The sequence below is a fragment of the Cyclopterus lumpus genome, chromosome 14, assembly GCF_009769545.1.
Source record: "Cyclopterus lumpus isolate fCycLum1 chromosome 14, fCycLum1.pri, whole genome shotgun sequence".
In the NCBI taxonomy this organism is placed as follows: Eukaryota; Metazoa; Chordata; class Actinopteri; order Perciformes; family Cyclopteridae; genus Cyclopterus; species Cyclopterus lumpus.
Window position 1 is genome coordinate 3142560 of NC_046979.1, and position 27954 is coordinate 3170513.

General features: G+C 44.9%; 1 protein-coding gene across 1 annotated transcript; it reads right to left on the reverse strand.

Annotated features, from left to right (window-relative positions):
- Positions 1 to 351: 351 nt before the first annotated feature.
- klf5l (Kruppel-like factor 5 like) lies at positions 352 to 19967 on the reverse strand. The gene is given in 5 exon segments (XM_034551131.1): positions 352 to 505; positions 507 to 643; positions 9532 to 9591; positions 10103 to 11069; positions 19698 to 19967. Coding segments are annotated over 5 exon segments (1416 nt in total). The 5' UTR covers positions 19890 to 19967; the 3' UTR covers positions 352 to 445.
- Positions 19968 to 27954: the final 7987 nt, after the last annotated feature.

Below are 27954 nucleotides of genomic sequence, written 5' to 3' on the forward strand. Positions count from 1 at the left end.
TCTCAGTAATTAATAGTTTTGTTCGCAGCCGCACGAAAAACAAACGAACACTCTGAAACCAAAAACCAGCCGGCAGTTTCTGAAAAAGCACGTTGTTTTTCTTAAAGAAAAATAAAGAAATTACACCATTTATCAAAGGGGTGCACATTCTGACGTTCCTTGAATACATCGTTGTGTAAAAAAAAAATTTGAATTCACTTTTTATATGATTTATGGCACGGAACTGAGTGTTTGGGCGTTCAGAGAGTTAAGACAAGTTTGCCTGAAATGTCCACAACTGATGTTTCAAATCGTTTTTTCTTGCACTTCTCTTTTACTCAGGACACCGTTAGCCGTCTACTAGCATTAGCATGGAGCATCAGAGTGTGTGTCTCTGTCTGTGTGGTGTGTGTGGTGTGCACAGGGATGATTCCGGTTACCGCGTGGGTTACGTTCAGGTGGCCCGTCACGTCTGGACGTCGGTTAATTTCTGGTGGCGCTTCATGTGCAGCGCCAGGTGGTCGGATGCGCGAGAAGCAGCGGCTGCAGGCGATGCACTTGAAGGGTTTGGCTCCGGTGTGTTTCCGGTAGTGTCGGGTGAGCTCGTCCGATCGGGCGAAGCGCCAGTCGCAGCTCTCCCACGTACAACGGTACGGCTTCTCGCCTGCAAGAGAGAGAGAGAGAGAGAGAGAGAGAGGGAGAGAGAGGAGAGGGTGTTGGCAATTTACAAGCACGACAAACACAGACTTTCACCCAGGAAACCAGTGTTCTTTCATTGTGTAAATCAAGTACTTTCATTGTGTAAACCAAGTACTTTCATTGCCTCAACCAAGTACTTTCATTGCCTCAACCAAGTACTTTCATTGTCTAAACCAAGTACTTTCATTGTCTAAACCAAGTACTTTCATTGTCTAAACCAAGTACTTTCATTGTCTAAACCAAGTACTTTCGTTGTCTAAACCAAGTACTTTCATTGAGTAAACCAAGTACTTTCATTGCCTAAACTAAGTACTTTCGTTGTCTAAACCAAGTACTTTCGTTGAGTAAACCAAGTACTTTCATTGCCTCAACCAAGTACTTTCATTGTGTAAACTAAGAACTTTCGTTGTCTAAACCAAGTACTTTCATTGTGTAAACCAAGTACTTTCATTGTGTAAACCAAGTACTTTCATTGTCTCAACCAAGTACTTTCGTTGCCTCAACCAAGTACTTTCATTGAGTAAACCAAGTACTTTCATTGCCTAAACTAAGTACTTTCATTGTGTAAACCAAGTACTTTCGTTGAGTAAACCAAGTACTTTCATTGCCTCAACCAAGTACTTTCATTGTGTAAACTAAGAACTTTCGTTGTCTAAACCAAGTACTTTCATTGCCTCAACCAAGTACTTTCATTGAGTAAATCAGGTACTTTCATTGAGTAAATCAAGTACTTTCATTGTCTAAACCAAGTACTTTCATTGTGTAAACCAAGTACTTTTATTGAGTAAACCAAGTACTTTCATTGTCTAAACCAAGTACTTTCATTGAGTAAATCAAGTACTTTCATTGTCTAAACCAAGTACTTTCATTGTGTAAACCAAGTACTTTTATTGAGTAAATCAAGTACTTTCATTGAGTAAACCAAGTACTTTCATTGAGTAAACCAAGTACTTTCATTGCCTAAACCAAGTACTTTCATTGAGTAAACCAAGTACTTTCATTGTGTAAACCAAGTACTTTCATTGCCTAAACCAAGTACTTTCATTGAGTAAATCAAGTACTTTCATTGTGTAAACCAAGTACTTTCATTGAGTAAACCAAGTACTTTCATTGCCTAAACCAAGTACTTTTATTGTGTAAACCAAGTACTTTCATTGCCTAAACCAAGTACTTTTATTGAGTAAACCAAGTACTTTCATTGTGTAAACCAAGTACTTTGGTTTACTTTCATGTAAGTAAACCTAAAAACCTTCGTTGGAAGTTTATTTAAAAACACCCGAGCATGTACCCGTCACACGTAACATAACCGTCTAACACATTTCGTGAGGCGGTAAATGCACGTTGATCCGTAAGCTTTGAGAACAGTAACCACGGTGATGCAAGAAAAACAACCAAATAACAGTTAAATTGCTCAATGACTTTTTGACGAAAACGTCCTTTCACAATAAAGTGCGTCTCTAAACAGGGTGAATGGCAGTTGGCGGCGTGGGCGAGAGCTTTTAGTTTGTGTTTTTTTTAACTTGTAAACACTCGGCTTATCTCCATGAAGCTGAACGGAGAGATGACAATCACACGGAGGGGCTCAACTACCGTCAGAGAACACGAACACACACGAACACACACACACACGAACACACTAATAGCAGCAATAAATCATGCTCCTCATGTCTTTACTCGATTCAAAAGAGGACTTTGTTGCTTCATTCACGAATTAAAAAAGATACACTGTTGCAGGCATAAACACGATCAATTAATATAATGAAGGCTCGTTATTAAATTTGTGCGTAGTGCAGTTGGCGAGGAGCTGACAGCTGCAACCGCTGTGCGTGTTTGTGTCATTACATCTTTGTTGTTACGACACACCTTTTGAACAACCAATGTGTGTGTGTGTTTATTTATGTGGGAAATTAAAGAAAAACCTTGTTTCCTGCCTGTCTGCGGTTTTATTCTCTTTTAAGTGACGTCTATAATTATGTGTCCACACTTCAATGCACCCTGCCTGTTTGGATAATAATAATAAAAATAATCATGTTTATTTGTATGACGCATTTCATACTTTGTAGCTGAAAGGGCTGTGCATAAAAAAAACATTCATATATCGATTAACAAATTTCAACAGTTGGACCGTATATGTATATATATATATGTGTATATATATATATGTGTATATATATATATATATATATATATACATATACATACACATACACACACGTATATTTGTATCACAGTGGATAAACACATAAGTATTTTTTTATAAACTTAGATATTTTTGCTTCTTACTTTTTTATACTCTCGACCCCAAATACGTTTTCTTTAAACCAAAAATAAACTGTGTGTAAAGCTGTAAAAAAACCACGTCATTATTGTCAGATCTTTCATCTTTTCAACGTTCCTTGGACACATCGCGTGTGACGAACATCAGAAAAGCACAACAAACTCTTATACTATGTCTCATATAAAATCGCCTTTATTTTGTATTTTTAATTGTTTATGATTCCCGGCACTGTAATTGGGTTACTGCTGCTTCCATAGAGATGCAGGACTTTTATTGTGAAACTCAAGGCCACAAAGAGTAAAGTGTGCTTTAGGGGTTTCAGAGTGTTTTAACGAGTTTTAATCTCAAACACGCACGTAAAACAATGAACGTACGTCATTTTAAAAACCACTGAGATGCAGCGACGGACGGGAGCGCTACGTTGTAGTTATAAGGAATAGCTGTGGATAAAAATAAGAACCCGGAACAACGAGCCAAGGTCTTAACACAACACTTATCCCACCCCACCCAGTCGTTGACATTTGTGTTGCCACACAGTGAGCTAATCATCAACAAAGAGAATAAAAAGCTCCGTTGAATAGGTGGGCGTGCACACGGCGGGGGAAGAAAAGTCATCTTTCATAGCGAGAGGTGAAAATGAATGTCAAGAGAATCAATGAAAGGAATGAGCAGAAACAACACGACTCAACGTCAACACTTTCATGTGTCACAGAGAATGTTTTTTATAACGTCTTGAAGTTTGGTTTTGGATGTCTCTTTGTTTCACTCCAGAAATCAGAAAATACTGTAAAAACAGACAAAAAAACATGGATTTTCTCCATGTTTTTAGTAATAAATGTTGTATACATCTGGCTGTGAATAATATACGAACAAACCGCTCTGTGAAATCATTCAGCATATATGTAGGATTGAAAGTGTAAAGTTTGGTGGGTGTGAGAGCTGCTGAAGTGGAGAAAACTGATTTAGAGAAAACTTCCTTTAAAAGAGATTAAAGTTATATTACACACATTTTGGTGGATGGGGTAAAAAAAACTAGCACATATCACCATTAAACTTCACAGGTTGATTATTGACATCAACGCACTTCTTTTTTGTATTACAAGTTTTCTGAAATGTCACGTTTGAATATGCAAATGAGCCATATTCTAATGAAAACTTTTGGTGAATAGTAGAAATCTCCAGAGTCGTGAAGTATGTGTTCATCTTTTAATTGATCGCTTCATGCGTCTTTTTTTGTATTTTCCATGGAGTTCCCTCACATTAATGCCACAAAAAAATCTCCAAATGGTTGAAAAACGTCCCAGAAGGAAACTCTTTTTTTTTTTTTTTTAATCAGCCGGCGTTGAGGGAGTTTGGCCGTTTGGGTCATCAGGCGCTCGTTAGCGGCGTGGACCTCGTTAGTGCTGATTAGATAACCTCTGCTATTGGCCATCAATCACCCGGTGACAGCCATTAGCGGAGCAATGGGGGTCCAAAGAGCACAGAGGTGGGGGGGGGGGGGGGGTGGGAGAAAACAATTATTTCTAAAACTGAATACTCCAACAAACATTTTAAATGTATTCTAAACACGCCAAAATCCAACAAGCTGCTCAACCGCAAACATCAGAGGCACTCCAGACCCCCACCAGGGCGATATCCTGTTTCTACAGTTAATCGCTCTCCGTGTGTGTGTGTGTGTGTGTGTGTGTGTGTGTGTGTGTGTGTGTGTGTGTGTGTGTGTGTGTAGAGGTGCAGTACAAATGTCTCCATATAAAAAGGCTGAGGCTCTGCAGCAGCAGGTGTGTTTGGCTTTGCTCTATAGCTGCGCTGTCGGGGTCAAAAGCACAGACTATTATCCTGGAGGGCTGGTGAAACACGACACACACACACACACACACACACACACACGCACAGAACAAACACACTTGAGTGGTATATATTCCTAAACAAGCTGCCAGAAGGTCAGGTGAAAACAACCCGTCCATCCAACGCGGCTCGTCTCTGGTCTCAGCTGGCGGCCGTGATTGGTTGGTTTTGAACGTTTCTCTTCTTCTCTTATGGATGAATTATTTGGGTGCTCGGAAGCCTTTAAAAAGACAGACAGCAGCTGTTTGATCAACTATTATTTCTCTCTCTCTCAAACACAAAGGCACATGAACACTAATGAGTTATTGAATACGTCGTGACCCATAATGGACAAACACAGAGTCTCACACACACACACACACTTTTACATTCATCACTGTGGGACAAAAAAAGCTTTTGTTAAACGTTGACGTGACTTTTGTAAGTATATATATATATATATATATATATATATATATATATATATATATATATATATATATATATATATATATACACACACACACACATACTTCTTATACACTTCTCTTCTGATAATTGAAGAATTATTTCTTTAAAATAAAAGACAAAATGAGGTTTGAATCAAACTAAAATAAATAAAATGGGAGTGCTGTTTCCCTTTATTCTTTCACTGTATTTGTTCAGTGGTGTCGGAAAAAATATGGATACACTCGAGCATCATAATGTTATGTTTTGCGACGATCGATTGTGAACCGTGAATCAATAGCTATGAAATACGCACAATTACGCGTTTGTATTTACTTGATTTGTTTACCGAAAGAATCCTGATAGAGGTAAACGTTTATTCCTTTACTCAGATTATATACATATATATATTATTATAAGTAGCTTCCTGATTGATGAATGTTCTGATTATAATACTACGGTGGCTTGTTCTTTATACCATTTCCTCAAATCCGCTAATTTTTTTATTATATTGCGACGTATTGTATCGTAACTTCGTCAGGATACGTACCGAATCGTCAGATTACCTTCAAATCAATTCACGTCGTCACTCAGACTGACAACATTCAACTTTATTCAGTTTCCTAAATGATAAAATACCCAGATCTTCGAAAACTGCACGCTAACGTATTTCTTTGACCGCTCGCAGGCTCCTTTAAAACATCGAGCAGTATGATATTAACATTTTTACAATCATCTGTTTTGAGTCAAAGAGCAAACACGCTCCGGCTCGCCCATAAACTCTTTGTGGGCCTCTCGGCTTTATCAGCTCCGTTAGTGTTTGTGAAGAGGGCTGGAGGGTTCCCTAATCAGGCCGATAGCACTCTGTTCTTTACACACACACACAGACTCACACACACACTCACACACACACACACACACACACACAAAATCACAAAAGTCGACGTGCAGAGCTCAAATAGCTGCTGAGTCCACAGTCAAGGTTGCCCCCCTCCCCCCCCCCCCTCCTCCGTACAGGTGGGAGGGGCCTAATGAGCAGTCAATGGCCACAGGTAGCGATGGGCTCCCACCTCGACAGGTGGTTCACGCCTCGAAGCCGTTTCCTGTATTCGCGGCCCAACCGTCGTCGAGCGGAAAAAAAACAACAACAACAACACGAGAGCGAAGCTCCGCACCCCCCCCCGTAGACGTTTAGCCGTTAGCAACGCAGAACACTAACACAAATATGACGTTTAAATATGACCATTATAAAATACACATTTGAGTTCAAACTATTCAAGAATCTATTTTTGTGCATTTTGTCGACGAATGAGCGACCGCTTTGAGCTTAACTTGTATTATTTACTATTGTGATAATATTTATTATTATGATTTATGAAGTTGAAACGAGGCGGTGTGGATATGACGCTGGAGAGAGAGCGGCCGTACCGTTAAACGACAATCAAAAGGCACCGCGGTAAAAGATGCTCTTCCCATTAATAATATCGCATTAATAACGGTTAAATTTGCTTAAACACGACTGGTTATTTTAAGGGTAAAGCAATGAGTCATATTTTATAATTTTCTATGTAAAATCTTAATCTGAAAAGTACATTTGAACTTTAAAAAGTATACATAAAAAAAGTGAAGTACAAATTAGCATACAGTTAATATACATTAGTAAAGTAGTACTTCCAAAACGGTGCACTTTTAAGTAAATAGTTGACTTTCTTGTGAAAAGAAAACTGATTTAGAAAAGTAGGTTAACTTTGATGACACACACACACACACACACACACACACACACACACACACACACACACACACACACACACACACACACACACACACACACACACACACACACACACACACACACACACACACACACACACACACACACACACACACACACACACACACACACACACACACACACACACACACACACACAGACAGAGAACTTCCTCATACTACGGCCTTAAGGAAAGAACAGTAATACCTCACTCCCAGTGAGTCGTAACCAACAGAAATGGGCCGATGACAGAACGTTGCTGCAACATGTCGATAACTATAACTATAGCGACGGCGTGAATAAACTGTAGAAAAGCTTCTTCTGGCTGCACATCCATGCCAACACAGACACACTAGAGTGGAAAGCATTACCCATCAGTGGATCCACGGCCACACACTTCCTCTTTCCTGCTAAGATTTACTGGTTTCAGCCTCTCAAACGTCGACGTTTTCCTTTTTCTTTTATATTTTGCATTTCCTTCTCTGATGTTATGTTACGGTTTGTCGTCTCTTTGCTGGATAGTCGACGGTGTGAGCTGAAGGTGTGAGCAGGCTGTACCACTCGAGTGGGCAAACAGAGAACTTCATTAATCAACTCTGGAAAAGACAAAAGCGGAGAACAAAAAGAAAGAAAGAAAGAAAACACGCAGAAGCGGCCGACTTGACAAGTCACAGTCATGAATGTAATGCGAGTTCAAATATTATTCACCTTTGAGATTTGTTCTGGAGGAAGCACACGGATTGAAAATAACAAGGAGACCGAGGACGGAGCCCTGAGGCACTCCGCAGTTCAGAGGATGCAGAATAAAACCTCGTCCGTTACCGGAAGACACGAGATGAACCGGTTCAGGAGCGACAGCGACGGGGGGAAAACATCCAGATCACCGCTTTACAGGGAGAAGAGGCAGAATACGACTGAAATCAAACGAGTCGTCGTCACCCGAATGAAATAAAAACAAGACGAGTCCGGTTTTTCGCTCGGTCGCCGGTTCGGATTCCCGCGTTTTGTTCTCGCCGTGTCGCGTTCCAGTCGGCGATCGTGCTCCTCATTGTACGCTTAAAATAGATTCCTTTGTGCGGTTTACAATCGCAAATGTACAGCGCTGCAAAGTACGCCCTTAGATCATGGATTTTGTAGTAAAATAACAGGGGGTGGGGGATCAAAAGCCCAAAAAGTTGGTCACTAATAACACATTAGATCTCCGTCAAACTGTGTAGCACATATACTGATATGAATGTGTCGGTCAGTAAGAAATATTAAATGGTCACATCGTGCATAAAGAAACAACACGGAACAGCTGGGCAATTTGATTAATTTGATATCATGTTAATACAAAAAAAAACCTCCTCCAGGTGCAGCCGTGCATTAAGAAGAAGAGTCAACTATGGCGGTGTGTCAACGACAGAGTGGTCTGAATGAGTGTAACTCAACCCTGCGTGGCCATTAAACAGAAACCTCCCAGTTTTGTTTACTCTTCTCATATTCGTGTCCCGCTGCCACGGCCCGACTTCCCCGTCATAAAGTTTCATCTTATCTATTTCGGGACAATAGCAAGACCGGTTTCTCTCTCTCTCTCTCTCTCTCTCTCGCGCTTTTTTTTTTTTAAATCGCATGAGTAAATCTCCAAAATCCAGGTCTGACGCTGCCGGGAGTCCACAGGTTTCATCTTACAGAAGGGAAACACAACCCCCCCCCCCTCAAGAAGAGGACTGAAAAGCTAGAGTAACTGGTTTGGCCTTCGTTCTAACAGCACGTCTTCCCTCCCCTCCTCCCCCCCTTTCCTCCCCCTCCGCCCTCTTTGTTCCAGGTACAGGTACGAGCATGTGAGAGCTCTTTGGCTCCTGTGTTGTCTTTGCTCTTAGTCACCGGGCTGCATCGAAACCGGCAATGTGACAAAATATGGGGGAAAAAAAGTACAAATGAATAATGAATAAGCCGGAGCTCAATCCGCGGGATTAGTTGAGATAAATGTGATTTCACAAGAGGGCTTTTTGTGCAACTTCTTCCAAAATCCTCGTCGTTGTCGACAGAAAAAGAACCAGATTCTCAGAACTTAAAATGGGATTTTTAAAAAAAAAAAACGTTTTCTTTTACACATTTAAGTTAAGAATAAATGATTTATTAAAATCGAGTAAAAGTACCATCACCTCAGAGTAAAAGATGGCGCCTGAGAGAGACGAGTTTTACACATTACAGCATATAAAAAGGTTTTTATTTACCATTTTCAATCCCATAGCTATCAGTTAGGGACTGAACCTCCAATCACACAATCCAGCCACCTGTTGCAATATAATAAATAATTAAAATCAGCCAGCTTGCATTAACTGATCGGAGCCCAGAGCATCAAATCATACAACATGTGCTCAAAGTCAGTCTTTTAAATGCAATATTAAACCTTTTTAGTCCAAGGAACTACATCCCTTTAGGGAAGTACTACCTCCCACCTGGGACTACCTGGGGCTCCAGAAGGCCGATAGCAGAGAGATGAACGCCACTTCAAATGAAAGCCCCCGGAGACCTGTTCTCCTACCTGTGTGCGTCCGCTGGTGCGCCTTCAGATGAGAGCTCTTGGTGTACACTTTGCAGCAGCCTGAGAGAGAGAGAGAGAGAGAGAGAGAGAGAGAGAGACTGTTAATAAAAGGGATCCATTTTGAGATTGTGAAGTATTAAAGTTTAGCACAAGTTCCCCCGGTAAGAGGTAAGAACCCGACAGTTTGTGTGCACGGAAACGCCTCCTTTTCCTCCATTTCAGGCGATGTCATCAGCAAACCGGTTCCAACCTGAACCAGTGGGTCAGTTGTGGAGCCCCCCCCCCCCCCCCCCCCCCCCCCCCCCCCCCCCCCCCCCCCCCCCCCCCCCCCCCCCCCCCCCCCCCCCCCCCCCCCCCCCTAACCCTGGACTGGTTGCCGGACCATCGCAGTAGACCCAACGTCTACGCTCACATCTACACCTGCGGGGCCGTAAACTAACACTAAGCTGCATGTCCGGAAGCCGGAGAGAACCCGCGAGGGGAGAACATGCACAGAACCACACAGGAAGGCCCGCCTAGCGCGGGAATCGAACCCCCGGGGCCCCGTCTGGCTTTACTGTGAAACACAGACCTGGGTAATCGCAGAAGTGGATCCTCCTCTTCTCCAGCTCCGGGTTGTTCCGCCTGTTGTACTTGGGACCCGTCAGGACTCCCTGTCCGTGCGTCATCAGCATGGCGTGCGGAGACAAGCCCGTGACCTTTATCCCGTCCAGGCGGTGCTGGTACGGCGGCGGGAGCTGCGGCGGCGCCAACCTGAGCAGCTCCGCCTGGCCGTCCGGGCTCCCCGGCTGGGAGTTTGGCGGCGAGGGCGGCAGGCTGTGGGGCGCCGCGTGCTGGGACGAGTTGGCCGGCGAGGCCTGGTAGTAACCGTGGTGGTGGTGGTGCTGCTGCGCCAGCTGGTGCTCCGCCATCATGTAGTTGGCGTTGGTCGCCGGTGGCGACGCAACGTTGCACAGGTTCAGCATGGTCCTGCCGCTCGTGGAGGCGTGCGCCGACGGGCTGGCGTGCGACAGAGTCATGGTGAGGTCGGCGCAGCCGGTGACGGGCATGTGGTAGACCTGCGACTGGGGGGCCGGGGGTCCGATGTGGAGCTCCGTGTCCAGATTTGACTGCTGCTGCTGCTGCTGCTGCTGATGCTGCTGATTATGGGATGCCGCGGGGACACCGGACGCCGCGCCGGAGCTCATGTCCGGCTTGATGAACACGTTGTTGACGACGGGCGGCACGCTGAAGACGGAGGTGAAGTCCGGCAGGGCCTGGGTGCCGGAGCAGGGCACCTCCAGCCCGGGCTCCGTCTTGATCTGCTGCGGCGTGAGAGTCCTGGCGTTGGACCGGTAGAGGCCCGTGCGCAGGTGGGTGGTGTTGGGCAGGATGAAGTTGATGTTGAGGCTGTAGGGCGCGGCGCCCTTGTCCTCGGAGAAGAAGTCGTCGACCACGGAGGCGCTGTCCCGTCGGTACTTCCTGTCCACGGAATCGATCAGGTTGCTCAGGAGAGGGCTGTTGACCGGCGGGAGGTATTTGTCCAACTCCAATCGGACCTGCAGAGGAACAGAGGAGGGGCGGAGTTAGAGGAAGCCATTCACGACGACCCGCCATTGTTGTAAAAGAGTGAAAATAGTTTTTATTCAATCATAGACTGGAGGAAGAAGAGAGGAGGAGGAGGAGGAGGAGGAGAGCCAAAACAAAAATCTAATAATTACGTGCATTTTAATTACGGTCGTCGAATAGAGGTGACCATATTTGGACTGAACTGTCAATCACAGTAAGCCCCGCCCTAAAGCGTCCCCTGCTTTATGCTCTATTTATTCTCTTAAATGGACCATAATTTACTAAATGAACATCACGCTGTGTTGAAGAAGACTTGAGGCCATAAACTCATGTTTACATACGTGAGGGAATAAATAAGTAAATTAATATTTCTTGTTCCACAGACGTGAATTATTTAATGTCGGGTCTTTTTTTTGTTGCAAAACGACAGAAATGAGCTCTTCCTGTTTTTCGGAGCAAAAAAATCTCAGCTGTGCATCTTAAAAAAAAAAAAATCCCGTGACTCGTATTTTTTAAGCTTTTTCGGTAAAACACTGAAAACATCCTCGGCGGCCCGGCGACTGTTTCCGTATTTGTTCGACGCAGATTGAATATTTGTTTAACCGCTGGAATTATTATTTAGTGAGATTAACGTGCGGCTGCAGGCGGCGATAAGGCGGAGGTGACGTGGCCGCGTGCCACCAGCTGATAGAGAGATAGGCACCGCATGTCGGGGACGACGATGGAGAAGAGGATAAAAGAAAAAGGGGTTTTAGAGAAGTTGGTACCAGGACCTCCTCCTCCTCCTCCTCCTCCTCCTTCATACCTCACATTCCTGCTTCCCAGTGGAGCTCGCTGCCCCCGACAAGCAGCCAAAAGTATTTTAAAAATCACAAAATAAATAAATATAAATAAATCGCCAGCCCGACACCGTCCCACCGGATTAAAAATCCACTCGGGACACAAGAAGTGAGCTCCATTTTCTATTTATTTTGGGAAAAAGATATGAAGATGCAGTCAAGCCACAAGACAGAAGTGTTAAAATAAACACACACACAGATTTGAAGTCACAGCAGATGTGATTCATCAGAGGTCAACAATCAAACAGGTGAGAGTATTTACACTGACGACGATTGTTTATACAGACAGAAGCATTTATTATTTATTTTATCTTTAGATTATAAATGATGAGTCGGTGATTCTGCACAAAAACAGGTGTGTGTGTGTCATTCAGAGTCTGTGATGCAGAGAGTCGCTCCTTTTAGAGACACACACACACACAACACACACACACACACACACACACACACACACACACACACACACACCACACACAAACACACACACACACACACACACACACACACACACACACACACACAACACACACACACACACACACACACACACACACACACACACACACACACACACACACACACACACACACACACACACACACACACACACACACACACACACACACACACACACACACACACACACACACACACACACAGGGTGTGGCCGATGGAAGCAGTTCGAAAATAAAAGCGAACAAAACCAAAACAAAGTCTGAAGGAAACTTAAAAATAGACGTGGCAGACAAAAACAATCTGATGGTCACAGTGACGACAGATAGGAGGAGGAGGAGAGGAGGAGGAGAGGAGGAGAAGAGTGAGGAGAGGAGTGTGAGGAGTGTGAGGAGAAGAGGAGGAGGAGTGTGAGGAGAGGAGGAGGAGAGGAGGAGAGGAGTGTGAGGAGAGGAGGAGAAGAGTGTGAGGAGAAGAGGAGGAGAGGAGGAGGAGAGGATGAGGAGAGCAGAGGAGGAGGAGAGTGTGAGGAGAGCAGAGGAGGAGGAGGAGAGCAGAGGAGGAGGAGGAGAGTGTGAGGAGAGCAGAGGAGGAGGAGGAGGAGGAGAGTGTGAGGAGAGCAGAGGAGGAGGAGGAGAGGAGGATGAGGAGAGAATGAGTGTGTGTGTGTGTGTGTGTGTTTGTGTGTGTGTGTGTGTTTGTGTGTGTGTGTTTGTGTGTTTGTGTGCGTCAGGTTGTAAATTAAGGTCCGGGTTATTTACCGAGGAAAACAAACAACAGGCTCTCTGTCTCCTCCCCTCTTCCCTCCCGAGAGCCCCACCGTGGACACAGAGCGGCCCCCGTCACCCTCGGGTGCCCCCGTCACCCTCGGGTGCCCTCGTCACCCTCGGGTGCCCTCGGTCACCCGCTGTCCATCCCGCTCGCCCTCAACCTCAAGAGAGAGAGAGAGAGAGAGAGAGAGAGAGAGAGAGAGAGAGAGGTCGATCCCTCACAGCTTTGCCACAAACATTTGTCTGTGAGGTTCTCAAAATAAGAGAAAATGCACCAAGTAATTTTTTCCCCAAAAATGTTTTAATTAATAATAAAAAAATAGTTTTAAAAACTAAATTAGACCATAAATCTCTCCTCTTCCTCCCTTTTCAGAGCGACAAAAGGGCAATAAAGAACAGTATGACTCCCCCATTTCAAATCAAATAAACCTATTTATTATATTATTATTATTATTATGTTTAATTTCTGACAGCTAAAGTGAAACCCTGCCAACAAGACGTGGGTGTTTATTCAGAGTTTGTCCTACAAGAACTTCACAAAGCGTCCCGGGGAGTCACGTTCACGACCTCAACAGGAAGCGAGTCGGCGAACATATAAATATATTTAAATATAAATATATAAATATATAAAAACGTCTGTCGGATTTTCAAGTCGAACGTCTCCGGGCTGCGACTCGGGTTAATAGTCGGTGAACAACTATGAATCCCTTTTTCTGCCCGGTAACAAAACAGCCTCTTATCAGTTTCAGGTTCATTGGTTTATGGGATGGAGTCAATCTGACATCCATTCCAACAGAACCCTTTTTCTTGTTTATTGCACGGAGAACCTCCGACCCCCGTAAACGTTATCGGTGTTTTAACGTGTTGGGGTTCCCCCCCAAGTATGAAACACAAAATGTCTCTTCATCTCAAAATGCGGCTTATTGGGACGTCTGTGAAGTCGTCCACGTACGCCAGGACTCACACTGAAGCCCGAACACATCTTATAATAATAGATAGAAATAATAATAAATATCAACACCCCTCTCCTCTTCTTCAAAGGCCTCCGAGATACCAGGTCGGCCATCTTCATTAGGCCCCTCCCCCCTCCTCCCTGATAATTGCTAAACAAATGGCGGCGTCTGCCAGTTTGTCTTTACGGCTCAGAGGAATGCAGAGGAACGGCGTCCAGTCGCCTTTGGATCTCCATAAAATAAAAGACAAGAGCTGATAGCTGATAGCAGCGTGCCACCCCCCCCCCCCCCCCCCCCCCTTCAGGACGGGGTCATCGGACTGAAAACAAAACCTTTGAGACGTTTTATGGCCGCTGATAGAGGGAGAGATACGGAGTAAAGACGAGCACTAACTGGACAAAATCCACAGAGTATTGATATATATATATATATATATATATATATATATATATATATATAACACATATGCTGGTATTACGCGTGAGTGCAGAAGTCAAACACTTTACATAAATGAGGCATTTGTCTTTGAAGTCACCGTCGTTGGAACATACGAGTTTTATGCTTCTATGCAAAATGTATGATTTACGCACAAGTGTCCATAAACGTAGATATCTATATAGATCTATCTATATAGATATATATATCCCAACATACTGCGTGCTCATAAATCCCACGTATATGTACGCGTACTGTATGTGATGAATGTGTGGGAACAGTTCTCCATGACCCAAAAAAAAAAAGTCACTTTAAAACTCTTGTTCTCCATAAATCCTACAACACAGATCATCTTTCAGACTTCCTCCTATCGAGGTCAGTAACGACTCTCGTGGCGTCGTCACATTTCTTCGCTCTTTGTTCTTTTATTGTTATCTTCTTCTTGGATCACCGCAAAATGATTTCACTTTTTTTTTTTAGTCGTTTTTCTAACCAGACGGATGGTCATGATGGGCATGATGGTCATGGTGGTCATGATGGGCATGATGGTTATAATGGGCATGATGGTCATGATGGTCATGATGGTCATGGTGGTCATGATGGTCATGGTGGGCATGATGGTCATGGTGGGCATGGTGGGCATGATGGTCATGGTGGGCATGATGGTCATGGTGGGCATGATGGTCATGGTGGGCATGATGGTCATGGTGGTCATGGTGGGCATGATGGGCATGATGGTTATAATGGGCATGATGGTCATGATGGTCATGGTGGGCATGATGGTCATGATGGTCATGGTGGTCATGATGGTCATGATGGTCATGATGGGCATGATGGGCATGATGGGCATGATGGTCATGATGGTCATGATGATCATGATGGGCATGGTGGGCATGATGGTCATGATGGTCATGATGGGCATGATGGGCATGATGGGCATGATGGTCATGATGGTCATGATGATCATGATGGGCATGGTGGGCATGATGGTCATGATGGTCATGATGGTCATGAGGGTTTCTGATAGATCTGCTCAGGAACTGACGCTCTTGCAGGAGAATCTGGTTTATATGTGATGATGTGAAATGCTTCTTTATGAGCCAGAAATGCAATTTATTTTTCATTTTTCTGCATTTAAGATGCATCTGTGCAAAAAAGGCAATAAAAAAAAAAAGAGAGAGATTTTACGACCTTTAAAATATCCACGTTCCCGAAAGGAAGGATATGAGGGAATGTGCATTTTAATGTCTCGAGTCATCATGAAGCAATACTTTTTGTCCCGTTTATTGATGCCAAACTAGCAGAAAAAGAGATGTCCAAAAAGTAAAAAGACACTCATTCTAAATGTTTAGCCCCCGAAAAGAAGAGGCCAAACAAAATGAATCACGCTTCCTCACGTGAAGGATCGGCGTGCGAGCTGAGACTCGCCGCCGGCAGCCGCTCGCTCGCATGTAAAGCAGCTGCGTGCGGCGCTCCGGGGGAAGTCAAATCATTAGTCAAACCAACAAAAAAAAAAACATTCCGGCCTTCGGCGGGCATGAAAAATGTCCGTCGTCAACGAGGTCCTTTAAAAAAAAAAAAGAAAGAAAAAAAAAGACCTCCGAGGGTTTCAGAGACGGGACGAGGAACAGGGTCGGTCTGGTCCGAGCCCCCCCCCCCCAGCCCCATCCCCCCCTCCTGTACAATCCCAGGACGTTAAAATAACATGCAATCTGAAAACCATATCGGTGGTATTGATCTTCAGGAATCATTAGGCGTGACCGCCAACACACACACACACACACACACACACACACACACACACACTCTGGATCTGTACGTCCTGCAAAGTTACTCTGTAACTTCCCCCGTCTGCGCTCGGTCTCGCAGGAAGCCCGTCGGTGAGTTCACAACAAAAGAATCTGGAAGTCGGTTTCATATCAGTTACTCATTCCGACATCGCTGCCGAGGATTGATTCCAGAATAAAAACACGCCGACTGCTTGAGAAGAAAAAAGTCGAAAAGACTCGAGACGCTTGTTTTGATGAGCAGACGCGCTTCAGTCTGACAGAACGTTGATAATTGTGTTATTATTGCTGTATTGTCTACATAAAGCAATGCCACTATTTATTTTTACTATAGGAAATAGGAACATCTTAAGCTTTTGACTTTTAAGACGTCTCACTGGGAAGATGTAAAGTGCACCGTGTTACTGTTTTCTTCATACACTAAAATACTCAACGTCCCTTCATGAAATGGAGGCTGGTGAATAATGTTATCATCAAAATCCAGTGCAGGTGAATGTAGAAACATAAACCCTCAACGTTGACCTCTTTTAAATCATCACGGTGGTCTCACCGGGACATTTAAGTGTCAGATATTTGCTGGTGGAGACCAAAACCGGAGCTAAAAGAAGGCGAGTTTACCCAAAACATCGACACTCGCAGGTTTTTCTCTTTTAAAGAAAACCACTTTAATGGAAAAAATGCGAAAGCAACTTCACTGTTACGCTCCTCACGTATAAACAAGTGTTGGAAAACGTTTTCCCGTGTGCAGCAGACGTCAACAACACACACACAAAAAAATAGAACATTGAGTTCTCTCTCCGACAACTCACTCGTCAGGAAAAAAAAAAAAGAAAAGAGAAAACCTTTTGACACACAAACGGGGGATAAAAGACGGACTCCAGCGAGCCAGAGACCGGCTTGTTCGGCGAGGCCTCGGCAGCCGCTCACTTTTCTCACGAGGTCGGCCTTTTATCACCCCGGCTTTCAGCCCGGAGGCGGCCTGCGGATATGCGGGCCGTGCTCAGACAGGTCGGGCAACATACTGCTGTCACGGCACCGGCTGGGTCGAAAAGAAAGAAAAACACACACAATGACACGAAGACAAAAACAAGAAAAAGAGAGAAAGCGTTTAGGCAGAACTCTGCTTGACGAGAGAAACGAGTCAAACTGAGAGCGACCCCGAGGACCTCGTGAGGAATGCGTTCTTCCTCTGCACATTCGCGGCGAACGGAGAGCGTAAGGTGAACCCTCTCCGGCTTTAAATTTGCCTGAGGGGGGCGACTATTCAACTTAAGCCGACTCCTTTGTTCCCGACAGAGTCGCGCTTTGCATAAAGCGCCGAGCGACTCGGAGAGGGGAAGAGAACACGGCCGAAATGTCGTCTTTTGTTTGTTTGTTTGTTGTCGTCGCCGTCGATGCTTTCGTGTTAGAACGTGTCCTCGTGAGCGGTCGCAGGAATAAAATCAGAGGACCGCCTCACGACGCTCGAGTGAATGATTGACGACAAAAAAAAAAGAAGCTGCGTTCAGGTTTTTTTTCCGTTGAGTCCCACAATGCAGTTCATCTCGGCTGTAAAGTACCTCTCTCCGTTTTACGACGTGTCATTCCGGGCCGTAAAAAAAAAAGAAGCTGCAGCTTCGGCCTCGACCCTTTTTTATTTGTGTTTTAATTCATGGAGCACGAAGGAAAGAAAACAAAGAGAGTCTTGAACCAACAACCGAAAAATAAAGATTTTATACAAATCAGTGTCGTTGTGCGTTTCACAAATCAGGATGAATGCAAAACGCGAGCTCCTGTGCACGTGAAAAGTATTGTAATAACTGAGTAATAACACGCAATGAGGTTCGACTGCTGCGGTTAGATTCTAATGATCACACCTGTCCATGTGACCTGCGTTCTCTCTCCTGACCACCAGGGGGCGACTCCTCTGGTTGTATAGAAGTCTATGCTTCATGCGTTAAAGCTGCATTCTCTCTCCTGACCACCAGGGGGCGACTCCTCTGGTTGTATAAAAGTCTATGCTTCATGCGTTAAAGCTGCATTCTCTCTCCTGACCACCAGGGGGCGACTCCTCTGGTTGTATAGAAGTCTATGCTTCATGCGTTAAAGCTGCATTCTCTCTCCTGACCACCAGGGGGCGACTCCTCTGGTTGTATAGAAGTCTATGCTTCATGCGTTAAAGCTGCGTTCTCTCTCCTGACCACCAGGGGGCGACTCCTCTGGTTGTATAGAAGTCTATGCTTCACGCGTTAAAGCTGCGTTCTCTCTCCTGACCACCAGGGGGCGACTCCTCTGGTTGTATAGAAGTCTATGCTTCATGCGTTAAAGCTGCGTTCTCTCTCCTGACCACCAGGGGGCGACTCCTCTGGTTGTATAGAAGTCTATGCTTCATGCGTTAAAGCTGCGTTCTCTCTCCTGACCACCAGGGGGCGACTCCTCTGGTTGTATAGAAGTCTATATAAATGACTCTACTTCTCTTGATGTATTCCCTCAGTAAACATTGTAAACATGAGTTTATGGTCTCAATCTCTAGTCTCAAGTCTTCTTCCGTCTCTTTTTGTGACCGTCGTGTCACTTTTTCTTCTATTGTCTCTGCGACCCCGAGTTGCTCGGCCACATACGCGTCTGGCATCGGAGCGTTTCGCCGATCGTCTTCTGCAGATATGCCGAGACGGCGTGCGGGAGAAGAGGCCACCGTGCAGACGTTGTCTAAAACTCAACCTGCTGCCGCGCCACGTGATCGCGTCCGATGACCTCGCGGCGTCTGCATTGCTGATTTTAACTGTAATTGCAAGTCCTTCTGTATAATGAGTTTCTTTTGCACTTTGCACTCTCCATGCTTGTGATGTTTTCACCTGAAGCCCTTTGAGGTGTCGGCGCTATGAATAAACCTCTGAAGAAGCTTAAATGTGTGTAATAAAAAGGAAAATATGAAGAAAAATCCCTAATTTAAAGCGGTTATAACAACAGGTGCACAATAAGCCTGCTTTCCCATACACGTGCTGTATGCACAACAGTCGGCCTGATTACACTAAATATTTAGAATAAAAAGATGTGTAAGTCTTAAATCTCCCTCCTACAGTCCAACCTGCACCACAGGAACACAAGTGTTGCTCCGCAGCTTCCAGGTGACCTTTACCTGCTCCTTCAGGTGTCTGTGGAGGACTTTAACCCTCTGGGCTGATCCAGGTGAGCTGCCTCCTCTCACAGGTAACAGCCGCACGCGGCTCCGCGGCTCATTAAACGGTCATGAGAAGCGCCGCTGTCATCAAAACGACCTTTTTTTAAATGGCCTGTTCTGACATACAGAAACAGACCCCCCCCCCCCACACACACACACACACACACACACACACACACCACCCTCCACCCCCAGCGACACAAAGCTCAGTCGACTCTCACCCCGGGTTTGACGTCCTCGAACACGGACGCGTCCTCGGCGCCGTCGGCTCCGGGCATCCTCACGGGCTTCAGCTGCGTGAACACCGCCCTCTCGTCGGTGGTGTGCGGCGGATTCATGGCCAGTCCAACCCTCGCTGCCATCGGGACGGTTCGCTTCTCTTCTCGGGGAATGTCGGCGACGATGAAGCACATTAAAGGTGCGCGTCGCTGGTTTAAAATGCGCCTTAAGGACGGCTGAAACAGAAGCTACGTCGTTACTCCACGGCCCTCCCCTTCTGCTCTGGAGCCGCAGGTGGGTTTTACCTGAGCTCAAGTATGGACCCCGCGGCGACGGGCAGCCAATGGGGGCGCGGCGCGAGTCTCGGGGTCCAATCGGCTGCGTGCAGGGAGGCGGGACTCACCTGAGAGACCTGAGAGAAAGGAGGAAAAACCAACTGGAGGAAGTCAGGCAGAGTATTGTCTCCACACACACACACACACACACACACACACACACACACACACACGTACATGCGTACACACACGTACACGCACACACACGTAAACACACACATACACACGTATACACACACACGTACATACACACGTACACACATACATACACATGTACACAAACACATACACACACGTACACACACACGTACACACACGTACACGCGTACACACACACACACACATACATACACACGTACACACACATGTACGCACACACGTACACTGTACACACACACACACGTACACGCACACACACATAAACACACACACACATGTACACACACACATACACACACGTACACGCGTACACACACACGTACATACACACGTACACACACATGTACGCACGCACACACACACACGTACACACACACGTACACTGTACACACACATACACGTACACGCACACACGTAAACACACAAACACACACACACACGTACACACTCACACACGTACACACACGTACACACACACACACATACACACATACACGCACACACACGTACACACACATGTACACACACACACGTACACACACACGTACACACAGACACACGTACACACGTACACGCGTACACATACACGCACACACACGTACACACACACATACACACGTATACGCACACACACGTACACGCGTACACACACACACGTACATACACACGTACACTGTACACACATACACACACGTACACGCACACACGTACACACACATGTACACACACACAGACACACACGCACACAGGTACACACAGACACACGCGTACATACACACGTACACAGTACACACACACACACGTACATGCACACACACATATACACACAAACACACACACACACGTACACACACACACGTACACACACGTACACACACACACACATACACACATACACGCACACACACGTACACACACGTACACACACACACACATACACACACATGTACACACACACACACACAGACACACACGTACACAGATACACACAGACACACACGTACATACACACGTACACACACACGTACACACACACACGCACACACGTACACACACATGTACACACACAGAGAGAACTTTGTGATACTCCGGTCTAAAGGAAAAGAAAAGTACTATAATGATTTAGAAAAGTAGTTTAACTTTGATGAAGAAAATTAAAGTGACACACACACAAGTGACACACACACACACACACACACACACACACACACACAAGTGACACACACACACACACGCCTACACACGCAATAAATAATCATAAGCAGCTAATTTTGTTTTTAATTTTTACTTTTACATGAATTGGTGTAAATCGGTCTTCACGACGTTGGTGCGTTTCATTGCAGGTCGCGGCAGGTCGAGCGGGGGCGAGGAGCGGTCGTCGTGGTAACACGGCGACCTGACTAATGCCTCCGTGTTCGGCCTTTTCATTGTCCTCCAGAAACAACGAACGTGGCCCATTCATCTCAAAACGCACATAACTTCTATTATCCACTTAAAGGTTGAACCACGTGCTCGGCATAGCTGAGGGATCCTCGCGGCGATGACGCCGTTTATTAAAGCAGCCGCGAGCGACAGATACACCTGGTGACGCAACGCCCCCCCCCCCCCTGTCAGTCAGCGCTGACGGATGACACGCCAACGCGCACCGACGAGGGCGGACGTGTGTGAATGCAGTCTGGAAGCAGACAGCAGCCCCCCCCCCCCCCCCCCCCCTGGTCACAGACATGCACGAGGCCCCCACCAACACATATCAGAGACACTATATAGTTGTTTTGTTTTTCTACCTCTTGGAAGTCATTTTGTGTCTCTTTGAAGCCGTTTTGCGTGTCTTTGTGGTTGCTTTGTAGCTGCTTTGAGTATATTTGTGGTCACTTTGTGTCTCTTTGAAGCCGTTTTGAGTGTCTTTGTAGCTGCTTTCTGTATATTTGTGTCTCTTTGAGGTATTGTTGCCTCTTTTTGTAGTCGCGTTTTCTCTTTTTAGTGACTTTGTGTATATTTGTGGTCACTTTGTGTCTCTTTGAAGCCGTTTTGCGTGTCTTTGTGGTTGCTTTGTAGCTGCTTTGTGTATATATGTGGTCATTTTGGGTCTCTTTGAGTTATTTTTGCCTCTTCTCGAAGTTTAAGTGAATCTTTGCTTTGTTTACCTTGCCAACCGTTTCGTCAGCACATCGTGTCTCCACATAACGGGGAACATTGCCTTGACAGGTGCACTTGTCAAACCTGATTGGGACATGTGTCACCACCTCAGCAGAAACATACCAGTGGGGCGTTATCGTCTGACGGCCTCAGTTTACTGCCGTCAAACCCAAGATTATAAACCGTGAGAAAATACAGGACGGTTGTGGATTCTGATGATAATGAATATAATAACAAAACAATCCGGTCTAGTGCTTCTCACCGGTCGACCTGCATATTTACGCCACGGCGTAACATGCGCGCTGTGATAAAAGACGCTGGTACGATTCCCTGTGCGGCTCCAACGACTGTCAACGGGAGACCAGTTGCGCAATAAGATAGCAGGAAGTTCAGCTCAGCTCAGGGTTTTTTTTAATTCACAAATCCAATGAAAACGTCTTAGTCCATCCTGTCCACTCATTGTTACCGAACCCATCTGAAGTCAACACTGATTTATCTCGTAGAAAAGAAAAGCTAACTTCCTTCTTAAAGCGTCCTGCAATGAAAACACAGCGAAGGTCACATGTACGTCATCCCCCGATCTAATAAAAACACCTAATGTGTGTGCGCACGAGGGCCAAACACGCGCACACGCGATACACTTAGGCATCTGATGGCGGTTAGGCAATATGGTCACCGTATGAGGGCAACGCCATCGGTTTTGCAGGTATTTGGTTACATTTCCAACTTCCTGTTGGCGCCAAAGGAAAAGTCATTAAGGGTTCATCATCTGGGCACCAAGACCCAGACCTGCACCCCCAATGCATGGCCATCCATCCAATAGACCAACGTTGTGGAACAATGGACCGACTGGCGTTGCAATCTTAAAGAAGATGCTACCTGCAGAGCTAAAAAGGCTAAAACAGCCGAGGAACAACAGGAATAAACAGTAAAATCTCTTTTTTTTTAAAAAGCAACATTTTGTATTTTATAGGCTCTGTAGTAACTCTATTATTTTGTCCACCAAGAAGTTTTTTTTTGTTGCTGTTAGATTTACGCAATAATTTGGTCCGTTTGTTCGACAGACTGGCGCCACAGAAGTTTCAAACGATTGAGTTTTAATTACACGTCTTCCAAAAATGGGCCCACGGCATTTTATTCGCGCTTCAATTAAGCAAACGATCATACCACGGGAAAAAAAAGAAGACTTTAAAAATGATTCTCCACCCACTCCCCTCAAAAAAAGGCTTCACATGTGGAGTTTTGGGGGTTTGCTCGTTAATAAAAACTCAAGCGCAATAATTTAAGCTCCGTCCATTCCAATTGTTTCCTGGTTTTTTGTTGAATATTGCTCGACACAGTTTCAGTTTTCAATAATAGATGAAAAACAGCCTCGAGCTGACTTGTGTCTTTTTCCCTTTTTTATGGGCCGATGTGCGTTCTGCTGCTGCACACAAGTCGACTCCCCACTTGGCTCAAGTCCAGTCATCATCATCATCATCATCATCATCATCATTATCATCAGCTCAAACGTGAACAGCGTGTACTATGACTCCGGGCTGACACGGGTTTTAATTGGTACTTCCAACATCGAGGTTTATAATTGACTAAAGTCAAACTATTGTGGCAGTTTGGCGTATTACAAAAGATTACAGGTGTTTTCTATGTAATTACTTGTATTGATTTAAAGATCTTTGAAACAGGTTTTATATTTTTTTGGGGCGGCCTTCACGCGTCAACATTCGAACATTTGGTTCCCATTGAAGAGACGACGGGGGGCTGATGACTGAGGGTGTTTAAATTCCCAGGACTTTCCAGAGTTTTTCCGGAGATATCAAATATATTGAGCCATCTAGTCAGTTTGTATTTGAATGTACGTGAAATGCAAATAAGATGCAGACACACAAGAGTCATATTTCACTTAACATGGTAGAAGTGTAACGCATTAAATGTGCACGCACGATAAAAAACCTGCACAGAAATTATGGTCCAATTTACAGTCAAATACAGTGTAACTTTTTGTTGTAATATATGAGGATATGCCCCCACAAACAAATAAAAATAGAAATAAAAAAACGACAGAAAGGTGGGAGGAGCACTTCAATGGAGGGACTGGACACGCTGCATTCTTCTGTATTTCGACCGAGGCCACGCGAGGACGCGGCTAACGCGGCTAACGCCCTCGTCTCTGCTGCGTTCAGAGGAAACACGTTTAGCGTTAGCCCCGCCCACTACTCCAAATAGGACATCTACACTGAGATTTATTTTTTTGGGGGGGGTGGGGGAGGGGGAAAAGGGGGTTTCAGATCTCCCTTTCTGGGCCACAATCGGAGGACAAACAGGAGAAAGATGGAGGACTTGCCGATATAAGGATGGAGGCCTCGTGTTTCCATGTCAACCGCATGCAGATTGTTATTTTTTTGTGCTGTTGCAACAGCACGACAGCAATAACATCTAAAAATACACTTAAATTCAGATGGAAGTATGAACACATCAAACCATAACTGTGGGTCAGTGGTTAGCAGGTCCGTCTTTCAATCAGGGGGTTGGCAGTTCAATCCCCGCACTAGTCGTTGTGTCCTTGAGCAAGACACTTAACCCTGAATTGCTCCCTGTAGCTGTTCTACAGTGTATGGTTGTAAGTCGCTTTGGATAAAAGCGTCAGCTAAATGAAATGACATGTAATGTAATGTAAAACTTAATCGTCGAGTGCTTTGTCTAATGCGGTGTTGACAGGTGACATATTTCATATTAATGATCTTTTAAATAAACAAGTGAACTGGAATTATGTGCAACAAAAGTGGACGGAGCTTCAGGGCTCTGCAGGATCGAGCGGGAGCGCATTGTTCTCGGCTTCGCCGACGGATGCCGCGCCCGTAATCTCACAGAAAAATGTAAAACGACCACGAAAATGTCCTTGAAAAAATGTGCGTGAATTACGAAGAGCATAAAAAAAAAAAAAGAGTACTCGTGGTTGGACGGAAGGGGACGAACACACGACTTTCACCCGGAGACCAGTGTCCGTGTCCCAACAGGGTCGTTTTTAATTAAAAAACTACAAATAACCTTCAATTAATGTGAGCATGCAACCGCAACGCATTGCGCCGTAAAGAGTTCATTTCACATATTCTGGTGAGGCCACATTTGGATGCTGGACACCGACCTGCATTTCATTAGGCAATATTTTATTATGACATGTTTTGAACACATTAAAAACAGCCACGGGAGCCCATGCAATAGGGCCGACACCATGAACTGCACGAGGAAATACAAACTCAGTGACCTCACATGTCGAACACATGATTAACACCTCAGATATCAGCAGTAAGTGTTATACAACTACTCTCTAAGTGCCTGGAGATGTGCTTAATGAGTTGGTTTTGTCCTGAATGCACAATATGTTTGGAGAGGGTACCCAGAGTGGCCCCTGTATATGTTACGTAACTTTATTCGACTAGATTTCTGATGCTAAATGTATTCGAGCCATCCCGATGTTGCAGCTCGTTAGATGGAAACTATCTCAAAATGTGCCGATATTATATATTGTGTTATATTAGCTACCGTGCATGGTGGTGTAGCCTCAAAGCCGGGTTGTGGGCTTCCACATGACGGTTGTGAGCCGTCAGTGTGTGACAAGACAACGTCAGAATTTCTTTTGTGGTCATGGAATTCGGTCGGCGTGTCGGGGACGTTATTAAAGGAATTAACTGAGGTGTGGTGCTTTGGAGAGTTTAATCCGTTAAAGCAGCTTCATTGTACCTCAACAGCGTAACCATTGTGACTCCAATATGACATGATGTGATCTCTACTGATCAGCCGGTGAGTCGCCGTGACACACCGTGTGGCACGAGTCTCGCGTAGGTTTACTTAAAAAAAAAGAAAAGAAAAAGAAGCGCTGGGTGAAAGTCCCACGGGTTTGAATTACCACCGCAACCTCTTTCTTACTTCTTTAGGTTTGACTTGGACTCCTGACCAAAGACTTGAGACTAGACTTGGACTCTAGCTTAAAGACTTTAGGTTTGACTTGGACTCGTGACCAAAGACTTGAGACTAGACTTGGACTCTAGCTTAAAGACTTTAGGTTTGACTTGGACTCGTGACCAAAGACTTGTGACTAGACTTGGACTCTAGCTTAAAGACTTTAGGTTTGACTTGGACTCGTGACCAAAGACTTGAGACTAGACTTGGACTCTAGCTTAAAGACTTTAGGTTTGCCTTGGACTCGTGACCAAAGACTTGAGACTAGACTTGGACTCTAGCTTAAAGACTTTAGGTTTGACTTGGACTCGTGACCAAAGACTTGTGACTAGACTTGGACTCCAGCTTAAAGACTTTAGGTTTGACTGGGACTCGTGACCAACGACTTGAGACTAGACTTGGACTCCAGCTTAAAGACTTTAGGTTTGACTGGGACTCGTGACCAACGACTTGAGACTAGACTTGGACTCTAGCTTAAAGACTTTAGGTTTGACTTGGACTCGTGACCAAAGACTTGTGACTAGACTTGGACTCTAGCTTAAAGACTTTAGGTTTGACTTGGACTCGTGACCAAAGACTTGAGACTAGACTTGGACTCTAGCTTAAAGACTTTAGGTTTGACTTGGACTCGTGACCAAAGACTTGAGACTAGACTTGGACTCTAGCTTAAAGACTTTAGGTTTGACTTGGACTCGTGACCAAAGACTTGTGACTAGACTTGGACTCTAGCTTAAAGACTTTAGGTTTGCCTTGGACTCGTGACCAAAGACTTGAGACTAGACTTGGACTCTAGCTTAAAGACTTTAGGTTTGACTTGGACTCGTGACCAAAGACTTGTGACTAGACTTGGACTCCAGCTTAAAGACTTTAGGTTTGACTGGGACTTGTGACCAACGACTTGAGACTAGACTTGGACTCCAGCTTAAAGACTTTAGGTTTGACTGGGACTCGTGACCAACGACTTGAGACTAGACTTGGACTCTAGCTTAAAGACTTTAGGTTTGACTTGGACTCGTGACCAAAGACTTGTGACTAGACTTGGACTCTAGCTTAAAGACTTTAGGTTTGACTTGGACTCGTGACCAAAGACTTGAGACTAGACTTGGACTCTAGCTTAAAGACTTTAGGTTTGACTTGGACTCGTGACCAAAGACTTGTGACTAGACTTGGACTCCAGCTTAAAGACTTTAGGTTTGACTGGGACTTGTGACCAACGACTTGAGACTAGACTTGGACTCCAGCTTAAAGACTTTAGGTTTGACTGGGACTCGTGACCAACGACTTGAGACTAGACTTGGACTCTAGCTTAAAGACTTTAGGTTTGACTTGGACTCGTGACCATAGACTTGTGACTAGACTTGGACTCTAGCTTAAAGACTTTAGGTTTGATTTGGACTCGTGACCAAAGACTTGTGACTAGACTTGGACTCTAGCTTAAAGACTTTAGGTTTGACTTGGACTCGTGACCAAAGACTTGAGACTAGACTTGGACTCTAGCTTAAAGACTTTAGGTTTGACTTGGACTCGTGACCAAAGACTTGAGACTAGACTTGGTATCTAGCTTAAAGACTTTAGGTTTGACTTGGACTTGTGACCAAAGACTTGTGACTAGACTTGGACTCCAGCTTAAAGACTTTAGGTTTGACTGGGACTCGTGACCAACGACTTGAGA